The sequence below is a fragment of the Protopterus annectens genome, chromosome 8.part1, assembly GCF_019279795.1.
Source record: "Protopterus annectens isolate FY-2018-M chromosome 8.part1, PAN1.0, whole genome shotgun sequence".
Taxonomy (NCBI): domain Eukaryota; kingdom Metazoa; phylum Chordata; order Ceratodontiformes; family Protopteridae; genus Protopterus; species Protopterus annectens.
Genome location: NC_056742.1, coordinates 171,893,948 through 171,906,746, shown reverse-complemented (window position 1 = coordinate 171,906,746; position 12,799 = coordinate 171,893,948). Strand labels below are relative to the sequence as shown.

Sequence of the window (12,799 nt, the reverse complement as noted above, 5' to 3'; positions counted from 1 at the left end):
ATCAACCCATATGTTACTAGATGGGTAGCTAACTGGCTCACAGATAGAACCCACTCAGTCAAAATAGGGGAAGCCACCTCTAGTAGTAGACCCTTAATGAGTGATGTACACCCAAGGATCAGTCTTGGGGCCACTACTGTTTGTTCATAGGTTCATACTAGGCTATCTGCCCTAAGGCATTTATAAGCCTAGCCAGAGTGTGTTTGGCTTTCGCCACCCATTTTAAATTAATTTTGCTATGCCCTTTTTCGAGGTTAGTATACTATGCCTCTGTCTAACAGTGACACAGAAGTGATACCCGGGGTAAACCTATGATCTCCCATCCACTCATCAAGATTTCTCTTGAAGAGAGTTAATGAGGGACTCTGCCTAACCTGGACTGGGATTTTATTCCAGAGTGAAGGGAGCCTCTGGGTTATGAATCTGTCCCTCCAGCATGTCCTATTTATTTCAGTGCTGAGGTTCAAGTCTCTCGAGCGTGTAGCTGGATGGGATTTGGATTTTCTGAGGTGCAGCATGTCCATTAATTCCAGGTTGGACATGGCTTTATACGTCAGGCACAGATCGCCTCTGAGCAGGCGGTATGCCACTGAGTAGAGCTGGAGTTTCTTTAACCTGGCAGCATATGGCATCTGTTTGTGCCCTTTGATCCTCTTGGTGAGGTACTTTTGGGGTCTTTCCAGTTGCTGCAGGTGTCTGGTAAGGTACATCCCAAAAGGGGCATTTTACTCACTTATGGGCCTGATGAGGGATGAGTAAAGAGGCACGATGACCTCCCTTGATCTAGATGTGAATCCCTTCATGATTAGGTGGGCTATATAAAATGTTTTTCTAACCACTTTGGCCACGTGGTTGTCAAATGAGAGATTGCTATCAACTTGGGTCCCCAGGTCCCTAATTACTTCTTCTGTACTTAATGGATTACCACCTATGTGGTAATTTGTGGGCACTTTGTTTTTGCCAAAGGGGATGACTATACACTTTTTGGCGTTTAGCTTGAGGCCATGGCTCTGGCACCGGTTGTCTGTTTCTATGAGGCCCTTTTGGAGGATGCTTGTGTCGGCTGGAGAGTCGATTATGGTGCCCAGTTTGCAGTCATTTGCGAACTTGGTCAGCCACAGTCCTTCCGTGTTGGCCTGTACCTCCGAGAAATATATACTGAACAAGAGAGGTCCCAGGACTGAGCCTTGTGGGACGCCACTTGTAACTGGTTTGGAGTCTGACATGGCTCCAGCAATTCTAACCATGTGGGTTCTGTCCTTGAGCCAGTTTACAACCCATCTAGTGACATAGGGGTTTATATTTAAGCTGGTGAGCTTATCTATAATGCCCGAGTGGGGTATTGTATCGAAGGCTTTTGCGAGGTCCAGGTAAGCTGTGTGGACCACCTTCCCCGAGTCAATGGCCTTGGTGACTGTTTCAAAGAAATCAAACAGGTTTAAGAGGCAGGATCTGCCCTTAACAAAGCCGAACTGGGTAGGATCCAGTGTCTGTAGGTCCCCAATATCTTTATTTATGAGGTCCATGATGATCCTTTCCATAGCTTTGCAGACCAAGCTAGTCAGGCTTATGGGGCGATAGTTTCCAGGATCCGTTGAGGCACCACCTTTGTGGAGAGGGACCATTGTTGCTGTACGCCACTCTTTGGGTACATATCCTGTAGTAAGGCTGAGATTGAACAGTAGTTTTATGTTTGGGTTTAGCTCTTCTTGGAGTTCATGTAGGACGCAGCCCGGGACACCGTCTGGTCCCATTGATGCTGTGTTTTTTGCTTTGGAGAGGGCAGCGCTTACCTGAGCATCTGAGATGTCAGGGGGGCAGCACTCTGCTATGATAGATATTTGCCCTTTTGGTGGGGAGGGGGGGGAGTGTGCGCTGAACCTGTCAGCTAGGATGTTGGCAATGTCTGTGGGTTTGGTGTATTTTTTGCCATTTTGGACTAATTCTGAGCAAATCTGGGAATTCCCACCCAGGTTCCTAACATAACTAAAGAAAGCCTTGTGATTATCCTTAGTGTCCTGTGCAATTTTTCTCTCGAAGCTGGCCTTAGACGATTTTATGAGTGCCCATAGTTTTTTGCTAATACTGATCAGAGATGCCTTCCCTTTTTGGGATTTTGCTCTATCATGTAGTAGCTTCTTCCTTCTATTGTATAGTTTGTTTATGGCTGGGGTCCACCAGACAGGACATCTGCCTTTGGAGGATTGGGTCTTGGTTTTATTTGGGATTGCATGATCCATGCATTCCTGAAGGTGTTCATAGAATGCGTTTATAAAGGATTCTGCGGTCTGGGCCATATTTTCCACAGGCCCGGGGGCTTTGACGGATTCCACCTCGGTTTTGAGGAGTGTGAAATTTGCTTTAGAGAAGTTTTTCACTGTGGTTTTCAGGGCAGGGGGTGGAGTCGGGATATGCATATCCAGTGAGATTAGTTTATGGTCTGATCTTATCAGTGAGGGATACAATTCTGGTCTGGAGCATAGAGTCCCCATGTTGGTGATGATCAGGTCCAGTATGTTTTCCCCTCTTGTGGGAGTGGCAACAAGTTGTTCCATAGCATTTGAGTTTATAAATTCTAGGAACCTTTGGGCTAGGGTGTTGGAGCTAGAGTAATGCTCCCAGTCTGTTTGGGTAGTTGAAGTCGCCCAATATAATGGTGTTTGGAGAGACTTTCATATTTTCCAGTGTTCTCAGGAAGGCCGAGTGGGGTTCCTGGGTTTGGGAGGGTGGTCTGTAGCAGGCTATAAACTGGAAGGCAGTTTTACCCACTGTTAGTTGCATATGGATAGTCTCTGATGCTTCGTGCTGTAAACCAACCTGGAGGTGTGGGTATCTTTGACTAATATTGATACTCCCCCTCCTTTTGTGGTTCGGTCCAAGTTTTGGGGCTGAAAAGCATGGTAGTAATATACTTTTCTGAGGTGCAAGCCAAAACCAGTGGTCTGTGGCTGACCAAGTTTGCAGATGACTGCAAGCTGGGCGCTGTCTTAGATTCCCCTAGTGATGTGAACATCCTCCAAAGGGGCCTTGCCCAAACTAATGACTGGTGCCTGAAGCATGGCTCAAACTGAATGCCAAGAAATGCATCATTATCTCCTTTGGGGAAAATGGGGTCTCCACTAATTATCACATTAATAACAATGTACTAAGCATGCAATTAGTTGTGAGGGACTTGGGCACCCAGGTTGATGGCAACCTGACTTTTGACCACCACATTGCCTCCATTGTACGGAAGGCTTTCTACACGGCTCACCTCATAAGTAAGGGCATTTCATGCAGGAACAAGGGAGGTCATAACATCCCTATACTCCTCTTTTATCAGACCCATTATCGAGTACAATGCCTCCTTTGGCATGTACCTTGCCAAGCACATGCAGCAGCTGGAGAGACCACAGAGGTTCCTGAAAGGGAAAATCCAGGGTCTCAAACACCTGTCCTATACAGATAGGCTAAAAGCCCTGTCCCTCTACTCAGTCTTGTACAGACTGCTTAAAGGTGACCTGTGTCTGGCATACAAGGCCATCTCAGACCCAGCCTTGATGGACTTGCTGCATATCTGTAAGTCAAACTCCACTCACACAATCTGCATGCAAGGCCTCAACCTGGTGTGCGACATTAATAGAACTTGTTAGTGGGAAAGATTTGTGTCCAAAGACTACCCCATCTGTGAAATAGACTCCATCTCCATGTCAAGCAGAGTACCTCACTAGCCGTCTTTAAGAGGAACCTGGACGACTAGATGGGAAACAGAAAATTCACCCCTGGGATCCCACCTGTGTCCCTGCTGGACAGGGGAAACAGGTGCTGACTTTGTGGCCAAGGCATTTGACACAATACCCGACTTGGGCATTGTTGACAAACTCAAGAGGTTAGGTACAATCCCGTATGTTACCAGATGAATAGCCAACTGGCTCATGGACAGGACTCAAGAAGTTAGAATTTGGGAATCCACCTCTACAAAGAGGTCAGTCACAAGTGGAGTCCTTCAGGGATCAGTCCTTGGACTGCTCCTTTTTGGCATTTACTTCTCTGATGTCAAGGCCAATGTCAGTGGTCTCTGGCTGATTACATTTGCATATGATTGCAAATTAGGAGCTGTCATTGAATCTCACACTAACACAGATGTTCTCCAGGAGGGGCTGACACAGACAAATAACTGGTATCAGAGTTATGGACTAAAAATAAATGTCAAGAACTGCATGATAATATCCTTTGGGAAGTCATCTATCCCTGGTAACTATCATATTGACAACACAGCCCTTAGAGTTGATCCAGTAGTCAGGGACTTAAGGACACACATAGTAATCTAGCCTTTGATCATCACGTGTCTACAGTGGTGAGGAAATCATTTTATGTTGCGCAACTTATAAACAAATGTCCAAGGAAGTCATTGTTCCACTGTATTCGGCATTCATCAGACCTCTCATTGAGTACAATGCCCCATTTGGTATGTACCTAACCAGGCATATCCAACAACTGCAATGTCCATAGAGGACTGCAACGTCCATAGAGGTTCTTTACTAAAAGAATACAGGGCATAACTAATATGTCCTATGCAGACAGCCTCACGGTCCTATCCCTGTATTCGGTCTCCTACAGCCTTTTGAGGGGAGATCTATTCCTGGCATACAGGGCATTGTCAGACTCCACTCTGATGGACCTCCTGCATATCCACAAAACAAACAGTACCAGAATTACCCATTCTAAAGACTTAAACCTTGCCTGTGATATAAACAGGACCTGCTGGAGAGATATGTATCCCAGAGACTACCCTGTCTATGGAACAGGCTCCCCATCCATGTGAAGGAGAGTTCCTCCCTAACCCTTTTCAAAACTCTAACCCAATTCAAGTGCAACTTGGACAACGGGATGGGAAACTGGAAATTCATCCCTGGTTTGGCACCTATGTCTCTAATGCAAACAGGTAACCTGTAAATGTCTCATCTCTCAGGCCTATGCTTACAGTTATCAAGGGTATCAGAACTTGTCAGAGATTTGGGATGCATGGCTAGGCTTAAAAAGGCCAGTACTTTTCTGTTATCAGGGCAACAGCTCTAATCAACATTTGGAATGTTAGCCCACGGTCGCAAAGATCAAACTGCTGCCACTGATGTTTATACAAAAAGTTATACTTCCCTTGGAGACTGTCACTGAATGTATTATTTATTTAAATAGCAATATGTATGCATCCCAGCTCTTAAGCCCCTTAAAGAAAAGGATGAATGCGTGTATTTTTACGTTTTGTTCACGTTTCTTTTCAACTGTGATACTGAGGAAATATCGGTTAGGAGAACTGTTGTCAGACATACTGTCTGTGACTGAATATTGAAGGAAATCAGCCGTAGGTGTTCAGACTGAACCTTTCAGCAGTTCAATGTCTGTTTTCCTTGTTTTTTTTTTTTTTTGATGTGCTAAACAGGAACTGAGAGCAATCTTTTATTTGTAACAGAAGGCAGCTAGTCAACATGTCAGTGGCGCTTACTGGAAAATATTTGCATGCTAAATCCTTTTCATACATCTGTAAAGAGAAAAATTTACATTAGGAGTACAAATAGGCAAATCTTCTACGGTTGCAGTTATTTCACCATTAGATGAAACCAGTATTTTACTTTCATTTCTACACATTTTGGGAACAATTCTATGAAGCAATACATCAGACAACAGGTTTCCTGTCTCAGAGAGGATCACAGCTGTTCATTTCTTTCATCAATAAGCAGAGTCAAAGCCATAGCTCTCAACCTTCCATCGCCAAAATGAGGAACACTTGCCTTCATAATGTGGAACAAATGGGCAAAATGTAGAACACATACTAATGGCTTACTAACAACTTCAACTAGGAAGGTCATACAATGGTTAAAATATGCTGGTTTTACTTATAAAGAAGATCCTTTAATGAATTAATATGATTAATTTCTATTTAGCATGGATTTCACTTAAAAAAAAATTCCTAACACTGAATGTGTGACAGACTCTTTCTATGTGGAACTTTAAGGAACTTCAAGGAGCATGAACTTTTTAAGACTCCAAATGAGGTACGTTCCTCGTAATGAGGTACACTTGAGAGGTATGCAAAGCCAAAGTAATGATGGACCAATGCTCCCTATTACGAACAATTTTCAAATATTGAATTCACTAAGAAAGTCAAGAAAAAGTTGCATCCATATGCATCTTGTACAGATTTTCAGATGTGACAGAGTGGTAACATTCCAACCACTCATGACATCTGTTGCCCTGATAATGGAAAAGTACCAAAAGGCCCTTGTGGTCGTTAGCCTAGTAAACACCTATGAATCTATTAACATGGACGAAATTCTTAGCTAGGCTTATAAGTGCCTCCAGGCCAATAGCCTAGTATTGTCCTATGAACCTACTCCTACTTTGCAACACTGCTGAGACTTTAAAGATCAGTGTTACAACTTTTAATGCTCAGAGGTATACCTCTTCCCCTCTAAGCACAAGAAATCTGGACAAAGCTACAACTAATGGGAGAACAAAGGCCCAAAATGATATTCAGGTTTTAAATACTCTCTTACAAATTTATAAAGTTGCTAGAATAACCGTTTTTCCAACAGCACGTATTGTATGATGGATATGAATTCTGAAACTCAAACCTATGTCATTATATAGTGACTTCATCCCTCAATAATTTGCCAGAAATGCACAAAATTTATAAACAACAGACCAAATACATGAGGAAGAAAATCTGGATATTCTACGAAAATCTGAACAGTTACTAGGAGGAGATATACGGATAAGGCTAAGAGATACCTTTCAACACAACATACCTGTAGTTAGGCAAATAAACTATATTTCCCAGAGGTCCTTTCGACAAAATACTTGATGATTACGTCAATCCCGTAAGTATCCCTGAGTATAAAGAGTGAACCGCGCAACTGCAAGTTTCAAGGGTCTGTTGGAGATGTTTTGAGTGGTTGTTTGTATAATTGTATAAATCATAAATACTGCCCACAGAAAAGTAACAGACCTTAGGATAAATGGCTGCATTGAAATACGCAGGGTTGGACGATACAGATAGCGAGGACGAGCTGCCCCCAGGTTGGGAAGAGAGAACCACAAAGGATGGATGGGTTTATTATGTAAAGTAAGGGAAATGTTGCAGGTCCTTTCTCATTCTGTGATACTTCTATCTGTCAAAGCCGTTACAGTAGATGTTTACAGAAGCATTTATGTTGTGTTTACACAAATTTATTGCAAACACGTCTAAAAGCACGGCGAAATAAAGTTTCATGAACTGGCTACTCAATAACAGTATTTCAAAATTGCTTCGGTGTTGAGACTCATTTCTGTTAGGTAGCTTGTTAGTCAAAATTATTGCCTAGAACTTCCTTCTAATACACAAGATGATAGCAGTTAAAGTTTACACATTGTTTACGTATGTTTTGTATGCATATTTCAGTGTGTTGATTGCTCCACTAGTTTCCCATTTTTTTTTTGCCTCGTGTACTACTTATTTTTTAAGGGTAGTGGGTTGGCGTCGCCTGCATGTAGAAAAGAATACACTGCTTTTGGGGGGTGTTTTTTCTTGTCGGCTATCCGGTCCCCATTCCTCAGTAACTGACACGTTTTAACAGGAATTGTCAATTCATTTTTATCCTTGGTTATCTGTCTAGGAGTATAGGCTGGCATTGATTGATGGATAGACTGACTGGCAACCAGGTGAACAGCTTCACCACCTTGATGACAAACCTTTGACAAATGAAAACGTAAATCTTTATATGCAGAACGTAATATGAGAAAATACAGTAAGTTCCGTATCTGGAAAAAAATTGGCGATTAAACTGCTATGCGGGAGTGTAACCTGGCACTGTCGGAATGTGGGGATTCTCTACTAACGGATCTTTCTAATCCACACATTTTTTTCTGTTTTTTATAAATAAGCTGCAGGTCCCCTTTAGCCAGTGTCTTATTTCTTTTAGCTTCTATCCGTCTTGAGTACTTGCACTTGCAAAGTTGTACTTAAGTTTGCCACCTTTTCAAATGCCCAAAGTGGGACAATTGTGGTACAAACATCAAATTTTGAAGGTCAAAACATAACCACTGCCAGTACAAAGGACAGAACTTCACTCTCTTTGCCTAAATAAAAGCTTACTTAGTTGCTTATTCTGTTTCGTAGAACATTTAGGTGTTTCAGATACAGAATAGCTGTTTTATGCAACTATTACATAAAATATAGGAAATAATTTTCCCCTAATATCTCAGGACATTTCCCATTTTTGCAATTTTTTTTTTTTGCAGGACACAACTGCCCAAAAAGGGACTGTCCGTTGCAAAGTGGGACGGGTGGTAACCCTAGTTGTACTGTGTGGAGAATTACCACCTAACTGTTCTTTGCTCAGGACCGTCCCTGTTTTGTGCAGCTGTGTCTTGTGAAAAAATGTTGAAAAATGGCAAAAGTCCTGAGATTTTAGGACAACAACTTTTCCCAAATTTTCTAGCATATAACAATGGTATTGTATCTGAAGCACCGAAATGTTATCCAAAGCAGCATAAGCAAATCAAATGCTACAAGAATAAGCTTTTATTTTTGCGAATAACTGAAGTTAATTTCTTTGCATTGGCTGTGGGTATGGTTTGTCCTGCAAAATCAGATGTTTCTACAAAAAATGCCCCACTTTGGACATTTGAAAAGATGGCAACCCTAACCATGTGTTCTTTAATGTTGTCTCTTAGTTTGGTACTGCCAGCTTTCATTTATTCATTCATCCACGTGGGAACTTTCACCTACAACCTGGATAAATTGTAAGAAAAAAGTGAGAGTGCAGTGTAGTGGGTGTGCACAATGAATTATGTTCAAAAAAATACTTGTTACTTTTAGGGAGACTTTAGTTTTTGTTATGCTAGGCTAAGGGGGGACTAGTAACCCTTTAACTTCCCTATGATCCTTGTGTAGCAGTGCCAGAAAAAGGGTTGCTTTGGGCTGCACCTTTGCAGAAATAGCATAAGTAAGGTATAGAGATGAGTTGGACCTGCTATATTAACATTTACTTCAAAAGAAAGGTACACGAATGCACATAACAATATATAAAAATATAACCTAAGATTACAGTGGGATGGGTCGTGGTTTCTTAGCGTTTGGTGGGTAAGGGGGTACAGCAGGTCCTTGTACAAACAGAAAGTAATGTAATTTGACATTGCACACACAGCTTTGAGATCATGGATCGGGTCTACCCTGAAAAGAGGTTACTAGCCTAGTAGTACTAACCCAGTCAACAAAGAGTAAATAAACTGTACTCCAATTACATCATGGTTACTCCAGAAGAAAAGTACAGAAAATGTAAAATACTATACAAAAATTAAAAATACAGTATAACGAAAACGGCAGTAAAATAGGTATTGTCTCCTTACTACTTACATTAAAGAATGCCAGTGATCCTTGCCTTGTTTTGAACTGTGTAGAGAAAAACCTGTTTGCAAATTGGGGCATTTTGCTTTGAATGCATCAGTGACTTTTCCTTTTGGTGGCAAATATCTAAGGCTTAGTGCTGAAACTTGTAATAAAGGTGCTTTCAAAATGTTTGTATACTCTGTCGTATTGTAATGTTGCAGTCCCCTCTGGCTAAACCAGTGCAGTCTCCATGTTATTGAATATGTTGTAGTCTCAACTACTTGTATCTAGCAGTTTACAAGCCCTGGGCATCCCATCATCTACAGATCATGCATTATTTTATGAATAGATGTGGTCATCCCATAAGTGGTTATGTTCATCTTATTGAGCTTATATTCTTGATACTGTGGTGGTTCTTTGGTCTTTTAGTAACATCTTGATTTGTTTCTTACTGGTTTGAATGATTTAACCAGTATAATTAGCCCATTTTAAATTAACCCCTAAGGATAAAGAAGAAGAAACATATATACACAAGTATCTGTGTGTGTGTGTGTGTGTGTGTGTGTGTGTGTGTGTGTGTGTGTGTGTGTGTGTGTGTGTGTGTGTGTGTGTGTGTGTATATATATATATATATATATATATATATATATATATATATATATATATACATACACACACATACACACACACACACACAAACAAACACATATATATATATATATATGTATGTATGTATATGCACACACACATCTCTCAATGTGTGTTTGTGTAATGTAGTGATGCAGTAGTATGCGGTTAATGTAAACTTCAGAATGGTATATATGGCATAATCTCAGTAGGATTACAGCCTGATTTTATCGGACCCCCCAGGAGCAAATGTACGTTTTTCTAGTTTTGTTGAAAGAATTTATGTAAACTTTTTATTATTTAGCGTGTCTGATGAGGCCCTTTGCTGTTATGGGGTGAAAGTATTTACATGTGTACTATACGAGCATTTATATAGAAGCATTGAATCGGGAATACCTGACAGGACAAAGTCATACTCCGCAAGGAAGAGTAAACCTGTCTGGTGGACATCTGCAATAAGTGAACTCTATAACAAAAGGAAAAAATTGCTGTCCAGGTCCAAGATAGAGCAGGTGCCGAATTGGAAGCTATCTCTCCGTAGCCTGAACAAGCAAATAAGAGCACTAGTGAAATCTTCCAAAGCAAACTTTGAGTCCAAATTGGCCGCATCTTCTAGAGACCATCATAAGGCCGCCTTCACATATGTCCACAGTCTCAAAGGAGGCACCCAGCACCATTAGGCGACCTGTTCAACCAAAGCTTGAGCCCCTGCTTCATACCAGCTGAGTGGAGGACAGCCACTGTCATCCCTTTGCACAGAGGTGGAGCACCACCGATCCAGGGAATTATAGACCCATTAACCTAACTAGCCTAATATGCAAGGCTATGGAATGGATTATCATGGACCTCATTAACAAGGACATTGGCAAACTCCAAACATTCAATCCCACACAGTTTTTCGTTAAGGGAAGGTCATGTCTGTTAAACCTGGTCAATTTCTTTGAGGCAGTCAACCAAAGCCATGGACGAGGGGAACATTGTGCACACTGCCGACTGGTGCCAGAAACATGGCCTCAAGCTGAATACCAGAAAATGCATAGTCATCCCTTTTGGGGAGAGTGATGTCCCCACAAATTACCACATTAATAACATCCAAGGAACGCAATCAGTCATGAGAGAGTTGGGCATCCAGGTTGATAGCAACCTGACATCTGACCCATCATATTGCTTCTGTTGTACGGAAAGGTTTCTACATGGCCCACCTTATAAATAAGGATATCTCATCCAAGGACAAGGAAGTCATAATATCCATGTATTCTTCTCTTATAAGGCCCATTATTGAGTACAACACCCCTTCTGGCATGTACCTCACAAAGCACATGCAAGCAGCTGGAGAGACCACAGAGGTTCCTCACCAGGAGAATCCAGGGCGTCAAACATCAATCCTACACAGGCTAAAATTCCTGTCCCTCTGCTTAGTTTCATACAGACTACTCAGAGGTGTCCTCAGGCATACGGAGTAATCTCAGACCCCGCCTTGATGGGACTGCTGCATATCCGCAAGTCAAGCTCCACTCGAGTAACCCGCATGCGCAACCTTAACCTGGTCTGTGACATCAGTAGGACTTGGAGGGACAGATTTGTGTCCCAGAAACTCCCCGTCTGTGGAATAGACTCCCTCCAATGTCAAGTAGAGTACGTCATTATCCCTTTTTAAGTGCAACCTGGATGGGAAACAGAAAATACACCCCGGGGGGTTCCACCTGTGTCCCTGGTGGACAGGGGCATTGGGTGTTGACTTGTCTAAACATGGGCTAAACTCTTGGCTAGGCTTATAAGGGCATCAGGGCCAATAGCCTAGTAACTTCCTATGATCCTATGTTATTTTAATAAAACGAGTTGGTCCACTTCAGTTTTCGAGTGCCCCTGTTTTTATTTTGCATTATATGATGTATTTACATAACATGTTACAGACAAGAGACTGGTTGTAATTAGTACTGTTTATATTGCTGTTATTTGATTGAGGAAGATATGTCCACTGATCAATATCAAATATGTCTCAAACATGCCCATAATATTGATGTAAAGCACTTTAGTTATTCAGTTTGTTGAGCCCGTTATTCTTACAGGAGTATAGTAAGTATCCTACCCATTTACCTATCCTGTTATTGTTGAATAAAAATGCATTCAGAAGTTTGTCTGAAATGTAGGTACAGAGTACGTTGTCTAGGTTGTGAGTTTTCTAAGAGTAGTACTTTATGCCATGTGTGTGTATGGTGTGTTATATATTGACTAAGTGATGCCAAGACACCTGTCTGTTTTTTCCCCATGTGCTTAAATATACTTTTCGATGTTAGGTGCATAAGACTGAACGTTTCATTGAATGTTTGTTTACACAGTTTTGAATGTTAATACCAAACTTTTATATATAGCATGTAATGTATTTGTGTGTATGTATATCCTAAAAAATATAAAAAGATATAAATGGGTGTGTTAAAAACACATCTAGACTAAAGTAGTAGATATGTTGTTAGTTACTATTCTATAAGTCTCATTTATTACAGAAATGCCACCACTTTACCAACCTCAATTATCAGGTTAGGACTCGTTCAATTAAAACAGTAGTCCTCACCATATTCCTGCTTACTGCAGCAGTGCTTAATGTATTCTAACTCAGATAAAATAAATACTAAAGCTGATACATTTATAATATAAATACAGTATTACTTGGCACAAAATAAACCTCCCAAATTTTTTTGTATAATATATACGTTTTATGTGTAAGACGTTTAACAAAACAGAATTTAATTGTTTCACGGTTAGCAAATAAAATTTAAAACCTAATATAATATGGTATTATAAGTATATATCATCATGCAGATTTGT

At 41.1% G+C, this 12,799-nt stretch overlaps 1 protein-coding gene across 1 annotated transcript in view; it reads left to right on the top strand.

Annotated features, from left to right (window-relative positions):
• Positions 1-6,867: 6,867 nt before the first annotated feature.
• LOC122810270 (WW domain-containing oxidoreductase-like) overlaps positions 6,868-12,799 on the top strand; it is a 481,533-nt gene continuing 475,601 nt past the window's right edge. Inside the window, exon 1 of the mRNA XM_044081805.1 lies at positions 6,868-7,102. Within this exon, the coding sequence (XP_043937740.1) occupies positions 6,996-7,102 (107 nt within the window). The 5' untranslated portion in view covers positions 6,868-6,995. The remainder of the gene's footprint in view (positions 7,103-12,799) is intronic.